The sequence below is a fragment of the Hippocampus comes genome, unplaced genomic scaffold (assembly GCF_001891065.2).
Source record: "Hippocampus comes isolate QL1 unplaced genomic scaffold, H_comes_QL1_v1.1 scaffold86, whole genome shotgun sequence".
In the NCBI taxonomy this organism is placed as follows: Eukaryota; Metazoa; Chordata; class Actinopteri; order Syngnathiformes; family Syngnathidae; genus Hippocampus; species Hippocampus comes.
The window spans coordinates 34,635-55,791 of NW_017805882.1; the positions used below are offsets into that span (position 1 = coordinate 34,635).

Genomic DNA, 21,157 nt, shown 5'->3' on the forward strand with positions numbered 1-21,157 from the left:
TATATATATATATATATATATAATTTGAGACGCACCCAAAATGCATGTCCTTGAGCTTGGGGTGGGGTGGGGTGTGGGGGGCATGCAAGGGGTGGATACTGGGAAAGGCTGTTTTGAATCAGACCAGTTAAAATGAATCCTATGCACCCCCTTACAAACACGCATAGTCTCATCTGTTAAAATCTGAAACACATGAGGAGCCAACGTATTCCTCATCCATGTGACTCATTGGTCATAAATTATGTGAAATGATGTGGCCCCTCACCACCTGTGTTGTTGGGGGAAATTTAAGGTTTCACTCATGCAATATGAAAATGCACTTTTTTATTCGTGTTCGGTTTACTCTTACATCTGAAATTTGTTAAGTGTGCTTCACCCACACGCACGCGCACGCACACGCACGCACCCACACACACACACACACACACACACACACACACACACACACACAGATTCCAGAGATAAACTTGTGAATTATTTGCTGTGAAACTGTCAACAAACCAGTTGGATGTCATATTGGCCAAATCTATAACAATAGCAATAACAATAACAAAATTCAGGCACATACAATTTAGACATAATTGAAATGGGATTCGTCAGTCTTTTTGGGGTTCTGTGCTCTATTAAGGGCCATTCTAATTCTTTTCCATGAAACAAAGGTGTGGTTATGATTGCACTTATGTTTGTAAGCTTGTTTGTTTGCTAAATAACTCATGAAGTTGTGTTAGGCAGCTACAGTATGTAAATTGTATTGGACGTTTATACCAGACTTTAAAAACGTTTCATTGAATTTAAAATTCCGTTTCTGGGAAGCGAATCAGTGCAAATGAACAGTGTTTCTGTCCAAAATGACATTGCCAAGTACTGGCATCCATATGATAGCGTTACCATACATTTTTGCAGGTCCATAAAATATTTTTTTCACAACGTTGTGACTAGTGGTTTTAGGCTTCAGGGTGCCAGTTCTAATGTTAAAAGGCAAATGAATGTAATCGGGCCCAAAAGCATGGTTCGTTAGACACTGTACATTTAAGATCAATGTACCTTTTTAAGAACATGGTTTCACTCATATTTGGTAGCTTACGAGCAAACAAAATGTCCAAAAAAATGGCTTACCTTTTGAGTAAATAGAGACTGAAGTATGTCGTTGGAAATGAAAAATCAACAATTAACATCTTTTCATTTTTGGAAAGTGTAACATGTTTCTCAGACAAGTGCAACATTAACAGTTTGACAATTGTGAATTATTATTATATAAAACCACGAATAATGGGAAACCAAATCTTTGCCCCATCATAATTATTTCTTTCTTATTTAAGCATCTTGTGATTCCGATTTTTATGATGAGCTACCTTTGAACTGAAGTTTAAGGAAATACTGTGGCAAGCTTTTAATTGGCACATAAAATAATTTGAATTGGTGGATCTGGCCTTGAATTTGACACATGTAATTTTGATGCTTCACTGAACCCAACATACATGTTTGGTGCATTGGGAGGAAGCTGCAGTTTAGAGAACTCTCAAACCTCTCAACTGTGAGGCATAAGTCCTAACCACTAGGAAAGTGTGCTGAACTTTTTTTTTTTACTTGTGGAAACATAAGTGATCCTATTCCTGTGTGTGTTGCGCCAGTGCTCGTGTTGTACGTGCGTCAAGCGCTCAGAGGCTGACCTCCGTGCACAAAGGAACGCCTCTCCAGCTCTAATAAGATGCAAACTGGACCTCGCCGCCTCCCCGGGGAGCTGCAGGAAACTCTCCATTTTATAGCAGCACTTACACATATTGTTTTGGAAAAACTCATTTGGAGCCCGGGGTCGGAGAGGATTGGAGACAGTGTGCCGTGACGCGTCAGGATGACAGTGAGCCCCATTTAAATCCAGTAAAACCTGCTGGCAGCGAGCTGCTCCAAGAGCCATCTTCTCCATCAGGTGGAGAGCAACAGCGGGGTGGGTGGCTGTGGGTGGAGCCACGGCACAGTTGGCCATTCCAAATGCTTGAATCACTCCTCTCGCCATTCACATTCCTGCCGTGGACGGTTCCACGCAAGCCGCGCTCGGCATCTGAAGAAGTTTGCGGACTACGTTATTTCGCTAACAAATCGAATAATAACCATGGATTTATTGTGTCCGGCACGGATCAGACTACATTTGCTGCCGAATTTCTAGTGGGACTTCTGTCCGGATTTATCATGAGGGCTTCTATGTAACTGAGGATCCAAAAGTCGTCGCTTGTCGGAACACAGCCGGAGTTGTTTTTTTTTTTTTATGCTAAAGACACGCCGAAAATGATGCTAACACGTAAGTTCTTTTTCCTTTCAATTTTGACACACGCACACACACGCACGCACATACACGCACACACACCCGGGAACACACGCGCGCTAGCGCGCGCACACATCGATGTAATTACACGTACTTTTTAATTTTCTGAGACTTAAAGATGTTTGTATTCTGAAGATGTAATTTGAATTCAAACTGTTGGTCCCACTTACACATTTTTGCTCACAAATCTCTGTTCATCTCACTTTGTAGAAGTCAGTGTGGTTTACCTGTTGATTTATTGGGTCAAACTATCAGAATTAGTATTGTCACTTAGTACAAATAAAATATACAGCATTAATACAGAATGTTCATTTTTGTGCACCTGGAGTGGGGGATGACTGATCCCTCGGCTGTGATCTGTATTTGAGTCACAACCAAGAAGAACCGCTGTAGTTTTCTTTCAGACTGACTATGCATAACGACCATCCTTGTCACATCATTTTATGTCTAGTAAACGCACACAGTATATTCAAGTGCCCTTGCCTTTTGCCCCAAAGCCCCTTTTGCTCATAAGGGGTGATGAGATGAGGCTGTACAAAATCCTCTTTTCAGCTGTGTTTCCAGGCTTAACTTGATTTGTGTGCTTTGGCTCTTAAGACAGTTTTTTTTAAACCTCCTGCACATGCTTTCTTATCAGATATCTCGGTCTTTGGAAAACGCAGCAGGCTTCAGTTCTAACCACTAGGAGCAGGCTCCAACACACTTGTAGACATCACGGCATCACAGCGCAAAACCATGGCATTGTTTACAATACTAACAATGAGTGATCTAGCTGTCGAATGTTTCACAAACCTCAAGTCAGGTTTTGGGCTGGATGTCTGTGTGATTTAGTTGTAAAGAGAGAAATAAAGTGAAGGAAACCTGCTTCATCTTCTCTGCTTTGTGAAACAGGAAGTGAGCTGAGGCCTTATCTGCAGGATTTCACATCCAGCTGGCGCACGGCTCACATCCCGTGAGAAGACACACATGTGCATTAATGCTGTCACCTCTTTGCTGAAGAAAGCACTGTTTTGGTGCCGCAAGGCAAATGTATCAAGTGGGTCCTGGTTAGGTAGACTCCCATCTGGCTGTGGAAAGCTTTACATTAGTTTGAATACGCATGGTCACCTGATCCCCGGTTTTAGACACTCTGTGTGAGCATAAATCTATCATCGAGGGAGCACAGTGTCCATTGGTATTAACCGCCAATGATCTACGCAGCTGTGCCTACGCATGCATGCTTGCATGTGTCTCAAACTGAGAAGGACCATACTTGTAGCTTCGTTATTTTTTGCATGTGTGGTTGTGGGGGCATCGCTTGAGGCAAGCCAGATGGTGATAGTGCTGCCACTGTCTCAGTCAGCGAGCAGCAGCCAGGTTTTCTCATGGTGCACCAGCTGTCTCAAACATGGAATAACTTGATACCCACTCAGAAAAAAAAAAAAAATATGCCATCGACCATTTTTGCATTCCAGAACAGAACTGGAGTAAATTTTTATACCCTGTCAGTCATGGGCCCCGATTGTCGTCATCAACTCCCAACCACCTCATTCTATGTGCTGTAAACAAATGGCATAAATTCTTCTGCAATTTACTTTTCTTGCCACTTCAATCATCATACATCCTATCACTGTAGCCATTCTTTGAGGACAGCAATGTGTCTAGCTAAACACAATGTACCATACTTGGAGGTGTACACCAACCAAAGCTTTCAGAAAAGTCAGACCATAGAAATACTGCATTTAATGTCAACACCATCTTGTTTGTCCATGTGACAAGCGGAATCATAACTTCATGTCAAAGTATATCTCCTTGTTGGTAGCTTTTGAGCCGCATCTCATTTATCACCTCTCCTGTCTAGACCCACTTTGCAACTCCCTCAGAAGAGCTCCTCAGTCCCGCGGTTGATAAGAACCCCCCTGACTGCATTTTGGGGTCGTGTCACTTCTGGCGCTGTAAGGTCTACAAGCGATTAGGTTATTGCAGATAAGCCTCATGACAGTTGTTAGTCAAGCATTCTTTTCAATCTGCCAACTTCAAAGCCTCAGCCACGGTGATAACTGTATTCGGGCTCATGACCTGCAGTCGAGCCTTTGAGGTGGGAGGCAGCATCCTTTGTTTGTGAGCCGCTGAACAAAGTCCCACTGGATCTGAGCATTCCGAATTGGCCAAGCAAGACCCCGTGGCCTCCTGTGATGGAAGGGAAATCTGGCCGGCAATTGTGAGAATTTCCTGCCACAGGAAAAGAAAAGAAGAGAAGGGGTGAGCGCAGTTGAAATGAACCCGGGGAGAAGAGGCGTTGAGAGTACCGAAAAGAAAAGGAAAGAAAATACCGCAACGGTTAATTTTAGAATTGGCCAAGAAGTAGCTGGGGAGCAGCAATTGTAACTCACTGGTTATTCTAAAAAAGTTTAGTGGGAAAATTCACTGGAGGTTTTAATGTATTTCCTATTAGCACCAGCATGGTTCTCATTAGTCATGCACTGAGAGTCACTCACATCGCTCTTCCCTCTTTCTTTTTCCCGGTACAGTATTGTCACAGTTTTTTAACGACATACAGAGTACTCTTGGTGAACTCTGTATCTCGGTCTCTTACACTGGACATAAGAGTTGAGACGTCATTTCATCAGGGCAAGTAAAGTGAAATTTATTCAGAGATAGAATGTAGTCAAGTTAGAGTTATAAGAGGAGAGGGTGACCATTTGCAGTCAGGAAACTGCTCGCTGTTGTTGCCTTATGTTCCTCCTTGAGCTCCAAGGCCGAAGTCAACTAGGTCAAACTGACACAGGGCTGACAAAGTACTTGTCAACTGAGCAGTGTTTTAGATTCCCTTGATCCTCCACGTGTTCTTTCATTCCTCATTCATCCTCAAAAGCAGTTGTCACTCCATAAACAAGCTAAAGATGAAGAGGAATTTGTCCTGAATATGCACCGAAGGAATTCTGTGGTCAGTTTGAATCATAACTTCCCCATGATACGTAGTCATTTCCCTGCTGCTTTTGGCCTTGAGTCTGTAGGTCTGGTCCGTGTGCTTTCATGTGTTGTACTTCCGTCATCCTAGCACCTGCCATCAAATGCAAAGTTGTTATCAAGATTCAGAATGTTTCTATTTCTACCGGTAAAACGGTGCTGTAAAACATTTATGGCTTAACAGCCATCGCAACCGTGAGGACGTTTGGTGTGTACACACAATCCCAGAAGCCATTGTTTGCCTTGGCTGCCTCCCCACCTATTATCTAGCCAGGAACAAACGAAGGCAGGGCCTTACAGACTGGTGGTCAGCGGCCACTGCAGCGCCACTCGGCTCTCTTCCTGTGAGGGAAGCAGGAAGGGGAAGTGAGGTCGTTCCCTGGCGAGGGCAAAGGAATTGGGACGGACAGTGCGGAAGACCAAAAAAAGTAAATAAGAATAAAATCGAACGAAACAACCTGATTTCATTGTGGAAGCAGGGGTGGGTTGGGGTTGCAATTCTGTGACATTGGTAGGGTCTGCGAACATTTGGATGATTTAGCGAAGGCCTATTGTTGGAATGTTTGTGCCAGATTCATCATGACCTGTCTGCTTCCTGTTGCAAACCAAACAAAGAAAACTATTCCTATTGAGTCAATGAATGAATGAAAATCTAGGACTATTATTGTCTGAATAATTGTGATTGCTGTGACTGCTGTTGTCGTATTTTGTCTTTGAGGCGCACCAAAATGCACTGCAGTCAATTTGCCCAGCAGTCGACACATGGGCTGTGTCATCCGATAGCCCTTCTTCTAAGCCACTTATTGGATCTCATATTCTTTTCGGGGGAGATTTGGGGGTTGAAACCTAACCATGTGTTTGCAGGCATTTGCATTTTAATAGCTCTACTGTCTTTAGACTGGTTTGTCTTTAAACATGAGGATGGACCTTGCAAACGCGCGCGCGCGCACACACACACACACACACACACACACCGATGTATGTGCCTACAAAGAAGAAAACTCCAGAATTCCAGATCCTTTCAAATATTTCATACTTTCCTTCTTCTTTTATTACTGTCGATGCAGACACACGTGCTCACTTAGCCACAGACACGCTTTGCACAATGGCTGTGACAACTACAACTCATTTGGTCAAATCAAATGGGTGTTAAACATACTTTTTATTGGAAAACACGGGTGCATGCCGGTGTCAGACTTGTTGCTTCAAGAGCTGCCAGGCCCCTGCTGAGGGGAAGAGTAGACCCTGCGTTGATCGTGTCACGCCTTATCGTTAGTGGGTTTGTCTGCCGTCTGGGCTTGCTGTTGGTATGTAAATGAATATATAGATATGGTATATAGAGACTGGAGGCTTCATAGCAGCTGCAGCGCTCTTACGATCCCCATGTGTCAACCATATTTTTCCTTACAGCATGAAAAGTCAGCTGTTAGTCACATTTTATTACAACACATTCAATTTCACTCATGCCTGTTATCCACGTCACCCATCTTGAATAGCGGAATTGTGTTGAAGATGTTCTCCTGTAATCGCCATAAACATTTGTTATGACTGGATTGTGAAAGTATAAATTCATGCTTCAAAGGTTACCCGGTTTGCGGCTCTTACGAGGAGCAAATTCACACTTTGGTAGATGTTCTTTGATATCTTACCACATACTATTCATTTACAGGTCATACAGTCCCACTTTCATCTGGGATCTTTACTGCCATCCCTTCCTGCCTTTGTAACACTCGTTTTGTTGACAAGTGTTTCTCATGACCGTGCTACATTCGTGCTTGCTGTCACAACACGTCAGACAGGACCCTGTCTGTCTTCTGTCTACAAAAAACACTTACTGCATGTGTGTGTGTGTAGGGTGAGGGGAGGGTAGTCAACTGAGGAGACAGAAGTGTGGGCAACCATTTGACATATATCAGCTAAATGGCGTTCGCATGTAATTGAGATGCTTGCTACTGTTGTCCCCCATTTGTACCATTTACTTTAAATGCGAGCTACAAAACTTTGACAGATGGTAGCCTACTGCTGAGAAATAAATAAAAATCTAACTATCATGTGTTTGTGATTGTGAGACTGTATAGTTCTTGGAGCCTGTCTATGATAGCGTCTATTATGATTACATGATATTAATTATTAGTCAATAGGAACATGGTCAAAACAGACCTTTGCACTGTTTGAGAGTTTGAGGTGAAAAAAAGCATCAACGTATCGGCTAAAGAGCTTAAGTGGCACACTCTTGTTGTGTGGGGGGGGGTTAGCACCATTTGCACGAAGGATGCTTTTGAGCTCTAGCTTTGAAACCATGTGAGAGGCGAATGACCAAGTGTGAGATCACTAATGGGGTCAACAGGTTCAAATTTGGTAAGCTGCAAATGTGTGTGGAATTGCATGTCCACCCATCCATCCATTTCTGATAAAACTAGCCGGAGCTTTACCTGAGCAGACTTCGGACTTCACTTTCATTGGTAGCGTAGTGGTTCATGCAGCTTGTCCAGGCTCAATTCTCGATTGAAAGCCCTTCGTGATCAGTCTCTTATCGATCACTCAATAAAATGCAAACAATTACATTGGACTTTGTGATGATAAAATTTGTGTCATGCAGTTGTCTTCACATGCTCTTCACCTGTCATTTTTATTTATAATCAGTATGTGTGTGGTATGAATCAGATTTTTTATGAGTTGTGTTACTCAATCTAACAAGCCTGTGGTTTCTTTTGGGGTTTTTTTTCTTCTTCTGCAGAGATTGAAGCCAAAGAGGCCTGTACCTGGCTCCGAGCAGCAGGCTTCCCACAGTATGCCCAGCTCTATGAAGGTCAGCATCGTCCGACTGATGGTCGTGAGAGATAAGTTGCAATTGTGAAGTTGCAACTGTGAGAATTCTGGAAAGTTTTTTTTTTTTTTTTAAGTCACACAAACAAACCTTCAAGCCTAAGTATTACTGGTTGTCTGAGTTCTCAGACTGACCTAATTGTATTAGATTTAATCGAGATCAAAGGAGTGCACATTTGGTTTAATTTTGCATGACATTTGACCAAACTGAGAGTAGAACCTTTTCTATTCTTTCGGCTAATGTAATTACCCTTTTTTGGGGGGAATTATGCATAGTTGTGTGCGTTTTGGTGCATACCTCCCACAGGAAAAACATTCCTGATGAGTGGGGATGGTGGTGGTGGTGGCAGTCTCTTATCGATCACTCAATAAAATGCAAACAATTACATTGGACTTTGTGATGATAAAATTTGTGTCATGCAGTTGTCTTCACATGCTCTTCACCTGTCATTTTTATTTATAATCAGTATGTGTGTGGTATGAATCAGATTTTTTTATGAGTTGTGTTGCTCAATCTAACAAGCCTGTGGTTTCTTTTGGGGTTTTTTTTCTTCTTCTGCAGAGATTGAAGCCAAAGAGGCCTGTACCTGGCTCCGAGCAGCAGGCTTCCCACAGTATGCCCAGCTCTATGAAGGTCAGCATCGTCCGACTGATGGTCGTGAGAGATAAGTTGCAATTGTGAAGTTGCAACTGTGAGAATTCTGGAAAGTTTTTTTTTTTTTTTTAAGTCACACAAACAAACCTTCAAGCCTAAGTATTACTGGTTGTCTGAGTTCTCAGACTGACCTAATTGTATTAGATTTAATCGAGATCAAAGGAGTGCACATTTGGTTTAATTTTGCATGACATTTGACCAAACTGAGAGTAGAACCTTTTCTATTCTTTCGGCTAATGTAATTACCCTTTTTTGGGGGGAATTATGCATAGTTGTGTGCGTTTTGGTGCATACCTCCCACAGGAAAAACATTCCTGATGAGTGGGGATGGTGGTGGTGGTGGTGGTGGTGGGGGGGGCTCCTCACAGGAAAGTCTGTAATAGTTGTCAGAAAGTGTTAACTTGTGTTTTTTTCCTCAGTCAGCTGTTGCGCTGCTATTGAACAAACGTACTCGGACAAAGCAGCTGACGAGCTAAAGTAGTGGCCCGGAGAGAATGAAGGAGGAGGAGGCAGCTGTCTAAACACACACACGCACACACACACATTCATGTAACTGCAAGTCAAAGTTTTATTTGTCAGCAGCTCTTAGTTCATTCCCACTTAACCGTGAAAGGTTTTCTATTGGACCAAACGGCTCTTTGTTGTTCGTAGGTGATGAGACTATTTTTTATACACCTGTGTGGAGTGAATCGGACACAAATTGAAAACCACCAATCCATCACTTTGCAGGCTTTCACAACTTAGCCCGCTACACACAGGTAGGAATGTGTGCGGATGAGATGACACATTCTCTTCTCTTGTATCCAGCTCTATTGTCCTTACTGTCAAGACGATTGCCCCTCTAAAGATAAGCAAACTGATAGGCCTCTGTCAGTACAGAAAGCTCAAAGTGCTGGTATTCCCTCAATAGTGTTGCCTTATCATCACTCCCCTCAGGGTTTAGATGGAAGATTCCCATTCGGGGTTGGGCCGGAACATTCCAACAAGCGCTTGAATGTTAGCCTAGCACCTTCTGTCAGTGTCTCAGTGTCGGACCTGTGTGCACTTACTTGCGCGGCGATTTGCTGTTCATGAGGTTGACTGGAGAGCAGAAAGAATCGGTCGGAAGTAGGAGCTCCAAGCTGCGGCGGAGTGCCTATTGTCATTCTTCAATCAATCGCTCAGTGCTCCACATCCCCCCTGCCTGCTGCCTCTGAAAGCCGCAGCTGGGTTTGTTTGGTCGGATAAGATGCCACTTCCTCTTGTAGCTTTTTATGCCGGCTGCATGGGGGAGAAGCGGGGACGGAAGACCTCGGTGGGTGTTTGAGTGTGTGTTGTTGAGTTTGATCTCAACTCATTGACCCTTCTCCCTTCAGATGCCCAGTTTCCCATTGACATCTCCTCAGTCACCAGGGACCACGACTTCCTTGATCGAGATGCCACTGAAGCTCTCTGCAGGTGGGACTCGTGCTAATACTGATCCTTTCTCCTTCCTCTGATGTTATGATCCATTCCTGCTGCTTCCACTGCCTCTTTTCTGTAATTATCTTTCGGTGCTACCCAAATGAAACCATGAGGGTATGACTTCAAGATAAAGCATGTTTGGGAAGTTGCTGAGGGGATGAGAGAATGACACGATAAGTAGATTGCTCTCATTTACTGTTACCCCGTTACTCTTTTGTTTTGTGATGCTAAGCATTGGGGCTAGATCAGGCTTACTTTGTTCCACACTCTGAAAAAATAAAATGTGTCTGTTTCATATTTCTTGCGAAATGCATTTGTTTTTTATTTTAACAGACAATATGTACCAAGATGTCTTTTTACCTTCACTTTGACCAGATATCACATTTTTTCACCATTTAACTTATCTTATTAATATAAACTGAACAATAGTTATTTATTTATGCTGAGGTGACTATGCATTTACTGTATATGCTTTTCACAGTCATAACAGCCCTCTGAGGGAAAGAAAAATCTTTCAAGGAAAGCACAGAACTCACTACAGGTTGCCATAGTCACGCATCGTTCTTGACAGTACATTCTGTATTTTAAGTTGTTGAAAATTGTATGTGTGTGACTAAGCCACAACCTACATAGGAAATTGATTCAGTGCTTTAAAAAAGCCCATTTTGCGCCCATGAAAGTAACCGTAACAGTGGTCACAGGAGGCGGAGGAGGTGATCGAGGTTAATGGGCTTTTCGTGACGCTGGCTTCATCAAATTCAATTTATCAGTAATAAAGCACAGCAGGTGTGCCTTCACACATCTGGAAGCGATCATATCAATGTCGCTTCCCCCCAGCTGCTGCCACCCCACCTCCTCCTGCCAAACTATTCCTCCGTTTCCATCCCTTCATCTCCCCATTGTTACGTGATCGCCTGTAAAAGCTCTCCAGAGGGACCCTGCCACTCTCTCTCCCCTTCACCAGGTGGCTGGGGGATAAGCTTTCTGCCCCCCCCCCCCCTCCCCAAGATTTCGCAGTCACTTCAGCAGATTACATTCTCTCCCTTTTGCTGCCTCCCTCTCATTCGCTTGCCGCTCATGTGGGGATTAGCAGTTCATTAAGGAGCCTGAGAGATGACTGGCTGCTGTCTTTTTCTTTTTATTCCCGCCTTTCTTCTATCCTACGTCCAATGTGTTGCGGGGCCTATTTTAAATATAATCTGTTGCATGCTTGTGTTTCATTGCAGGAGGCTCAAAACCCTCAACAAGTGTGCTCTAATGAGACTGGAGATATCACCGCAAAGAAAAAGGGTGGGTTTAAAGTGCACATGCAGACGAAAGATCACTCATTCTCTGCAACCGCATTTGCAATTCATCACCTCAACAATCAGTCCAGCTACAGGAGAAAGCTGTGTTTTCTCTTACATTATTGAATGAGCAGCAACCTGATTGTTTCTTAATCAAGGGAACTGCAAGGAGCCCAAAGGGAATGGAGTAAAAGCTTGAATATAAATCAAAATGTGTCAGATTTCCCCTTCAAAAGAAAAACTGTCCACTTGATTGAATATAACATGCTTCTTTCTATCTGTGTGTTCCAAGTCATGTCGAACCTGAACAGAGATGGCCACTTTGAGACAAGAATTGCTGTCTTTCAAGCAAATTAACCTTAATTCCCTAATGGTCTTAAGTGCTACACAGCAACACCCTTGTCCCGTGTGTGGTGCTATTCATTGCGATGACCCTCTGTGTGTCACCTTTCGTTTCAGAGTTGGGCAGTCAAAGAGGTCATTTGCCTTCCAAGTGGGCTGACAAACAAGCCCTTATACAGCATAGGAATGCATTGATTCCCCCCCCCCCCCCAATCCCTCTCATGGCTCTCTCAGATTCTTGGCTCCGCCCTCTGTGGTATGGTAATCGACCAGAATCATCGTCAGTTGTGATGTACTGTTGTTGAAGAAAAACATTTGAGCATTTGGCCCATTATAGTAGTGGAGAACAGCAAGTTGAGCGCCCAGGGAGTTGTTCAGCTTATCTTGCTCACGGACACCAAAGTTGTGGTGTCCGTGGGGGATGGTCTTGAATTGCGGTCCCCACGGTGGCAGGTGATGATCTTAACTCCGTTCAGTCTTGATCCAACCTGTCGGTAACAATAGATTTCATTCTGAACAGTGATCACAATCCCCGGCGTTGCTGGGAATGCTTTAATGAATTGATGATAAGATATCTTAAAGCGTGACCAAATGTTTGTGAAAGTGTATTTGGCCTATCAGCTGCTGTCTATTGTTATCTCACATTCTAAAAAACATAACATCAGTAAAAAGCCACTGTGGAATGTGTTAAAATATCCCCCAACCCCCTTTGATTGTTTTTTATAAATCATGAATGCTAATCAAAAGCCTGATGAAACATGTGTTTTACATTTCGCAAAATCTTTGTAACTTTTAATTAACATAAGCTACAAAAATGTCTTTTGAAGAATTGATCTGGATTGTAACTACTCATTTGCAAGCATTGTATCTTTACAAAGGGGTTGTGGTCGTCATAGGTTAAGGGTCAACTAAGTTACTGTCTAATTTAGTGTCCATGGGGAGGCGAGGTCACCTGTGGAATCTGGGAGAACCGAATCTTAAGTGTAGAATGAAAGAAGCGGTATCAGTGAGGTTGTCTGACACAGCTAAAATACCAACAGATTGGATAAAGACCGTAGGGGAACTGTCTGGCTGGATTGCAATCTACTGGGGTCAGAATGGAATTTGCTGAAATTGCTCTTGGGCCTGAGATAGATGAACTAAGGTGGGGGATGTGTGCATTTAGAGAAGATGCATGCTCAGTAAATGTGCCTCCTTTATGGTATGCAAATGTCTTTTCCGAAAGTCAGGGAGTGATGGAGCATATTTCTGGTCAACATGAATGAACTTTCTGTAAATTATATGCATCAGGTGGTCGAGGTTCTTGGGTTTTTTGAGAATTAAGAGAATTTCGCCACCTGTACAACTTGGTGCAATGATGACAATTATATACGTCTTGAATGTATTGTTTAGCGTCTGGAAGAGAGAAATAATTTACTGTCATGCTGTCCATTATCCAGAGTGAAGACTCCGATGAGGATGAGCCGTGTGCGATCAGTGGCCGCTGGACATTTCAGAGAGACAGCAAGCGCTGGTCCCGGATGGAGGACCTGGAGGTTTTCTCCTCATTGTACACAGATGGTGCGCAATCCTCTTCAGCAAAGGACCAAGTATCCAAAAAGACCAAGCTGGCCTTGTGCGAGGGAAACAGTTCGGAGAGTGTGCTGACTGATCTCAGTGAGCAACCTGAAGTGAGTTCCATCCATAGCAGTGGTAGTGGCGGAAGAGTAGAGGAGAAGAGTTGTGACGCCACCATTCATTCCCCAAACGAAGCCATTGCCGTTGGAGCCACGCGTGCGAGCTCTGTAGCGAGCATGTGTTCATCATCAGGCACCTGCGGGTCAGTCTGTGCTAATGAGGACTCTCTGTCTGATGGGCTTCCTCCGTCTCCCTTGGAGCTCGGACAGTTCACCTTTGATCTGAAAATGGGAGAACTCGGAGGAAGTTTGGATCGTGGCGGTGGCAGTGGTAAAAGCACAAGATCACGAGCCAAGAGCTTCCTCAAGAGGATGGAGAGTCTACGCCTCCGCAGTGGCACCACCTCCAAGAGAAAGAAGAAAGGGAGCATCAGTGGTGGGAAGATCGAGATCAGCGGCCCTGTCATCAAAGAGGGTCTTGATGATGACAAGTTGCGGAGACTCAACTGTGTGGATATCCCAAGTCTCAACCTCAACCAGAACCTTAATCACCAGCACCATCCAACCCAGACTATGACACTTAACAGGAATCGTTCTGTGTCCTACTCGACTCAGACGAGCAACGGTAGCACTGGAAGCACTGGGAGCAGCCAATCGGAAGCCAGCAGCGGCAGTGCGGTGAGCACCCCGAGCCCAGTGACCCGCGCTCGTAGCCACAGCACCGCAGCAGGCTCCGGTAAGAGAGGTGGGATGTACTTGGAGGGTTTTGATCCCTTCAGCATTCTCCAGCAAGCATCCGATCGGCAGCCAACGCCCAAATCGGCCCCGCCTATCCCATGCCAAGCAAATACTGATGTGAGCATTGATGAGCAGAACCGAAGAAACAACCACAGAATTCAGGAGAATGGCAGACAAGCAGAGGAAGAGGAAGAAGAAGACGAAGGCAGAATCTTTTTCTATTTACCGGAGGGTCACAAGCCAGGCACTTTCCCCAAAGCTCTGCAAGACGGGAGTTCGCGCAATAACAACGGTAATGACAACGGAAACTCCGTGATCCTGAGAGGACGGCAAAGTAGACGCCTACGTCGAGTCTCGTCCAGCTCAGTGGACAGCCGCCTCAGTTTTTATGACAATGTCCCATACATGTCGCGAGACGAGGCTGCGGAGGGGGATGAACGGAAACTGGAGGAAGTGCTCCAACATGTGAGTGGCCTGCAGCGTTTCGTGAACGCCTGGTCCGAGGCTGTGGCGGCTGGTGAGGAGGAAGATGAGGAGGAGGAGGAGGAGGAGGAGGAAGGAGACTCAGATTCAGCGTTGGACTCTGGCTCACCGTGCCCATCTTCCCCTCTACAAAATCATCTAGAAGAGACTGAAAATGGAAGTGACCAAGACAGCACAGGAAACCCACTGGGGGAGGGCGAGGATGGGTTGAGGGAGAGGAGGGACTCTGGAGTTGGGGCATCACTAACAAGAACCAGCAGGTCAGTCAACAACCTCGAAAGTGTCTTACCATTGATTTTTTAATGTACAGTTTGGACAAACTATTCATAGTTCAGTGACAATTTTTAGAAGAAAAAAATAGCGTGATTCTCTACAGACCTCTGATTCTGTAAACCTTCTGGCAAACATTACCTTCATTTTATGCGAATGGAAAAAGACATCAGGGTCTGACATCAAAACAAAGTCTACTAGCACAAAGAGTACTCAATAGCTGGTGACAGCAAAGGATGAACAGGAGACACGCTTCGACTGCTCTCCTTATGTAATGCTCTGGAATGCTGCTTGGTCTCCAGGGGGACCGTTGCTGCTTTTCTAGGAATCCACCGACAGCCTTACATTTGGTGACAGGGCTTTTTCGACAATCTCCTGATTGATGTGTACACAAATCCCTGTAATCCTTAAAACTGATCACTTGCTTGATAACACTGCAAGCGGTGTGTGTGTGTGTGTGTGTGTGTGTGTGTGTGTGTGTGTGTGTGTGTGTGTGTGTGTGTGTGTGTGTGTGTGTGTTTATATATGTGTGTGTGTGTGTGTGGCTGTAAATTATGACCTTAGTTTGGATGCAAAAGAAGAAGCACAACTGCTTCTGCTCGAGCCAGTTTTCTTCTTAACATCTGCCATTTCCCTCTTTTTTTTTTTTTTTTTTTTTACCCCGTTCTCCAGACCACAGAAACTCCGCTGGTTGAGCTTCCATAACTCCCATCGGCCCAGTTTGGCCTCCGCTCAGCTCCAGATTAGCTGCCAGTCTGTACTGCAGATGAATCTTCTTCAGAAGCTCTCGCTGCTACAGCTCACCGCCTTGCTGGAGAGGCACACCCCAACAAACAAACATGGCTTCAGCTGGTGAGTTGGCTGGACGACACCACACAAAGAGAAGCGCACAGCTTGATATGGTGTGAAGACAGGCACAGATTTAAAAAAAAAAAAATGGCAGTCCGAGACTCAATCCATGCTTTCGTCTCCCAACCTCGTCTCAGTTTCCTCCATCTGCAGGTCATTGTATAGTGGGGTGACGGCTCTCGTCACAGGTTAGGTTTCACATTCTTTTCCCAGACCTGTAATTGCTGGGAAGGGGCTTACATTGTCTTTTACACGAAGGGGCAATCATTGTTGTTCACACGCATGGTGTTACAAGAGCTGCAGGCTGGAAAGATCTGTCCTTAACAATGATCCTCCACCTTTGCATCTAAACCACCTTCATTCTACTCACAATTGTCCAATTGCTTTGAGTATACCGTACATTTTCTGTAGTCAGCTGCAAGTAGTTTCTTTTTCCTTTTTTTTTCTTTTTTTAACTGAAATGTACACATGTGACTTGGACCAAAATTGCAGGGGGAAATCCACAAGCTCGAGATATTTATAGGACAAAAAAATGAAGTACAGCAAATCCACAAAAAAACAAAAACAAAAAAAAAATGCAGATAAAGCTCTAGCAACAGTGCTATACATTGTTGTCTGAATGAGAAGGTTATACAGAAAAGTTCTGTGAAGAAAATGGAGTCATAATTTATGTGTTTTTCTGGGTCCAGTTTTTTACAGCTCAAGGTCATTTTTGAGGACAAGAATAGAACTTTGGGGCTGTGCTCAAAGACAGAGGCCACTTGTTGGCAGCTGGAGCCCTCCGCATGTTCAGAATTCCAAGTCTGAATCATAATTTGCTCCCATTGCTATGTACACCCAAAATGTGGTTTTCAGAAGTCTGAGGCTTCCGAGCATCGCCACTGACAAAGATGAGCTTGTTCAGAATCACTTAGAAACATTGCTATCTTAATCACTCTGACACCCCCGCTAAAAGGATGCAGAGTCATAAATCTGATGATACGTTTCAGTGCGAGTGCTAAACCAGGGTGCATGGACACACAGCAAACACACAAGCAGATACAAATAGTGTGAATGAAGTTCCCCTTTTGTTACAATACATCCCACCACAACTCCAAAAGCTTCGTCTCCCAGCCTTGTTTATCCTCCCCTCTCGTAAACCCGGAGACAGGATTCTGCAGCAGCTCGTCTTGCCTCCGTGGACTTGCACATAAAAAATACTCTCACACGGCCAAGCGTCTTCACTTGGAGAGTTGGATTCATCAGAATTTAACTTTGTGAAGCTGCAATTCCAATGTTTGTTGAGTAATAATGGAATGATTGGTGTGATCGTTAAAACGTTCACAAGTGTCACTAATTAATAAGCAGAAGGAAGAATGCTAACTTTGGAGCATTACAACTGCAGCGAGTGAGTTTACGACATGTAAACTTCCTCTGCATTTCCTTCTTCTCGTCATGTTCTTCTCTCAGCACCCCTTGTCGAGGCACACTGGAAAAACAAATTACATGAAAGACAAAGAGAAAGAATAACACGCAGGCAGTCAATTGACATGTCTCATGGTCATTGTGTACACTTGAAGGGCTTATTTTGGTTGAATTCCAAAGTGTAGCTCATGGTTTTGAGACTTAAGTAGGTTCCACTCTACTCTTGACCCGTCAACATATGAGCAGTCATTTGCCCCTGAAAGAGTCATCGTAAATATTGATGAGCTGTTTTTTTTTTTTTGGCCTTGTGTCTTTTTGTTGCAGGGCTGTTCCAAAGTTTATGAAGCGAATGAAGGTGCGCGACTACAAAGGCAGGAATGTCTTCGGTGTTCCGCTGCTAGTTATCGTCCAGCGCACTGGTCAGCCCCTCCCTCAAGGCATCCAGCAAGCGATGCGCTACTTGCGAAACCAGTGCTTAGACCAGGTATTGCTACACACACCTAGCACACAAGGGACTCTCTCAATAATCGACTCTGGTATTTCAACAAATGTCTTATTTGGGCGGTTTTTTAAACCTATTTCTTCAGGAAGAATAGTTACATAACACAAAGACTTTCGGATCTTTTTTTATTTTTATTTTTTTTCAATCAAAGCTAATTTCGGTGTGTTTCCAATTGTGTCCATATTTTTCCATTCCGTCACACACGCGCTGGAGGGGCTCAGAGCGAGTCAGCCCATAGATGTTACATCATCACTCTGTCTAACTCAAAAACAATGAGAAAGAGTAGGACTGCACGTACCTCCAAAAATAGGGGATGAGCGTCGCACTGTGTTTAACAGCAAAACAAAGTTGAGGAGATAAAGTGCGTCTTTAAAAGACTCCTCGTGAATATTTTTTTTTCAAGCCTGTACTGTACACCTGACATAAATTCATAAAGTTGGCTAATGAATTCCCTCACAGCGAACAGTTTCATTATTAAAGAGTTTACACAACTTGGTGTAATGTAACATACTGGCAGTAAGCTTGAGATTTATGAGATTTGTAAGAATTTGTATTATTCAACAGAGGAACAGCACCTCAAGAACCACATTTTTTATTGGTTTTCTTTGATGCCCAGATTATTGTTGATACGCAATACCGAGTCTAATACCCGTGGGGATTGGGCTTCAAAACCTTGCTTGCACATTCCATATAAATGCAGGGCATAACTCTTTCTGTATCTCTTTTGTCCAGGTTGGTCTTTTCAGAAAGTCGGGAGTGAAGTCGCGTATCCAGGCTCTGCGTCAGATGAATGAGGCCAGTGGGGCCGATGGGGGCGGGGTCACCTACGAGGGCCAGTCCGCCTATGATGTCGCTGACATGCTCAAACAGTACTTCCGAGATCTGCCTGAACCACTGCTCACCAGCAAACTGTCCGAGACCTTTCTTCAAATCTATCAGTGTAAGAATGCGCACATTTGTCCCGGGGGTGCATTTTGGTTACGATTTTTTTCTATTCTGAGGGAAAATTCAAGTCACATTCTGCTGTATATTGGTGTTGCACACTACACAGGCAACCAGATCAAACACATGTCGGCAAGCAAGGAGATATGTCTGAACGAAAGGAGCGCGCTCAAAGTGTTGCACGTTGACCCTGGGGGGGGAGGAGTGGGGGCGCTTGGTGCCTTGCTCAAGGGCACCTTAACAGTATTCTCGGTGACAAAACCCAAGTCCTTATAGATAAGTTACTGCTGCCTTGATCCCCCCCCCCCCGCTTCAATTTTTTTTTTTCAGGCCTACAGGGCAAGAATTTCAACATTTACAAAGCAAACAAACAAGGCGAGTGCAGGAAATGCCAATAGGATGAGTCACTTTTACAGAATTGGTTCATTGTCCTTTCACTCTTGTTTCAGTCTTATTACGTTATGATCAAGATGACAGCATTAGGAAGTGTTTGCATAAGGTGGAAGACGACGTCAAGCCATACATCATGCACACACACACACACACACACACACACACACACACACACACACACAGTCTCTTACATAACCCACTTATCCACTCATATCCCACTTAAGCATGTTCCGTCCTCACAAAGTGTTCCCAGATGCACAAAGCAGATAACAAAAGCTGACAGATGTGATTGGTGACGTCTTTCCATGCAGACATGCCCAAAGAGCTTCGCCTCCAGGCCGCGCGCGCCGCTGTGCTGCTGCTGCCCGACGAGAACCGCGAGGCGCTCCGGACGCTGCTGTGCCTGTTGAGCGACGTGACGGCCAGCGTCGGAGAGAACCAGATGACGCCCACCAACCTGGCCGTCTGCCTGGCGCCATCTGTATTCCATCTCAACACCCTGAGGCGCAAGGAGAGCTCTTCACCAAGGTGGGTTTGTATGTGTGTTTGTCTGCATGTGTTCATCAGTTATTTTTCTGAAATCAATGGTCGGCGTTGACAGTGAGTGGCTGCTTACATAAGATGTTTGCCATACCTTGCACAAACAGGAAAAGGGTCATACTAAAGAAACAAAAGAGCAGGATACTGTACAGTAGATGGAGCGGTAAGAGGGACGAGAGTGCAGCATGAGAGAGACAGCTCAGCTGGAGTCATGACACAAATGTCTTGAACTCATTAAGAAATAGTTTGTGAAGCAGGTGTAAGCGGCCCCCCCCCCTCACTGTAAGACCTCTGATGATTGCGGTTTCCAAATCTTAAAGTGTTCTTCCTCTTCCTCGCAGGGTGATGAATAGGAAACCGACTCTGGGAAAGCCGGACCAGAGAGACCTGAACGAGAACCTGGCCGCGACCCACGGCCTGGCGCACATGATCCAGGAGTGCAGAAAACTCTTCCGGGTTAGTTAGTCAACAATTAGCCTCAATCATAGAACTTAGGATGTGGTCCCATCAAGGATTACATTATTCGATTTACAACTAATCGACACGCTCCCTAACAAAGGGTGTGTAGTTGTCGATAGATCCCACAAGATTTTTATCTCAATAAAGCTCCTCAACTCATTTCACCTCCAGCGAATTGCTGAAACTAAATTGCGAGTAGGCCTGGGGAACACTGTAAATGGGTTCTAGTCTGAAATGGTGCCTCAGGTGTATCTGCTGACAGCGTGTTGCCTATTGCTAAAGCTGCAATATTATTAGCAAGTCACTGGTATCCCGGTGTTTGTCCCATCAACAAACATTCGGTTACATAACCATCTGATCCAATCCATGCTGGCTTTGCCTTCAACACTGCTGTGGTAACGCGAGATAAATATTTCCCACTACAGTGCTGTCCAGTTATGATCAGAAGTAACTTTGCAAGTGTTGTTGAGTGTGCACAAGGAGACAGCTGGAGCGGATCAACGGGAAGTAATGAGCCTACTCCACAATTACTAATCCAATTTCAATTCCAAACTCTGGCACAGTCCCTGCCAGCTGACATGCAAGAGCACTCTCTAAAGGGGCGACACGCTGAGGGTCATTAGCAGTGAGCGCTTAATCAGATTGTGGGAGAGCTTCCTGTCAAGATAGCGTCCCGTCCCGTAGTCACTAACAGAGTTACCTCGCCAAAAATTGGCCTTTAATCGAATTTGTCTTTGCCAGTCAAAGCTCATAAAAGGAGTCCTTAATTGACAATGACTTCTTTTCATTTCTGCAAACCCTTTGTGATGAAATTAAAATTGCTTTTTCTTTTTTCCAAGTGTCAATTGACCCTGAAAAATGGCAGACTGCAAAGGGAAGATAAAGTGATAAGATAAACCAGAAAGTAGACATGGCATGTTTTCATGTTATTTACAATGCTTGGGCTTGATTCCATTTCCCATGACATAAGTAAAGTGCCGTTCTCTGGGAAGGCCTGGCCTCTCATCTGTAACTGTAATTTGTAATCTACCAGACCTCGTGCATGCGAAAGCCATCAATTTACTGCTTGTAAAATTGGCCCTAAAAGTATTGAGTCCTATTAGCAAAGTTCTAAAAAAATGTATTGCCCTTCGGCGAGAT

The 21,157-nt window shown here is 44.3% G+C and overlaps 1 protein-coding gene across 5 annotated transcripts in view; it reads left to right on the forward strand.

The window, feature by feature from the left end:
* Nucleotides 1-21,157, forward strand: part of dlc1 (DLC1 Rho GTPase activating protein) — a 58,672-nt gene that overhangs the window by 31,353 nt on the left and 6,162 nt on the right. For 3 of the 5 annotated variants that reach the window (XM_019889384.1, XM_019889379.1, XM_019889381.1), the window contains exons 2-10: nt 8,007-8,078; nt 10,106-10,187; nt 11,420-11,483; nt 13,261-14,918; nt 15,601-15,780; nt 17,506-17,665; nt 18,416-18,623; nt 19,330-19,546; nt 19,900-20,014. In XM_019889384.1, the coding sequence (XP_019744943.1) occupies nt 11,451-11,483; nt 13,261-14,918; nt 15,601-15,780; nt 17,506-17,665; nt 18,416-18,623; nt 19,330-19,546; nt 19,900-20,014 (2,571 nt within the window). In that variant the 5' untranslated portion in view covers nt 8,007-8,078; nt 10,106-10,187; nt 11,420-11,450. Of the gene's footprint in view, nt 1-1,973; nt 2,297-8,006; nt 8,079-8,627; nt 8,730-10,105; nt 10,188-11,419; nt 11,484-13,260; nt 14,919-15,600; nt 15,781-17,505; nt 17,666-18,415; nt 18,624-19,329; nt 19,547-19,899; nt 20,015-21,157 lie in introns of those variants that run through there. The other 2 variants (XM_019889380.1, XM_019889382.1) reach the window with 2 other exon arrangements.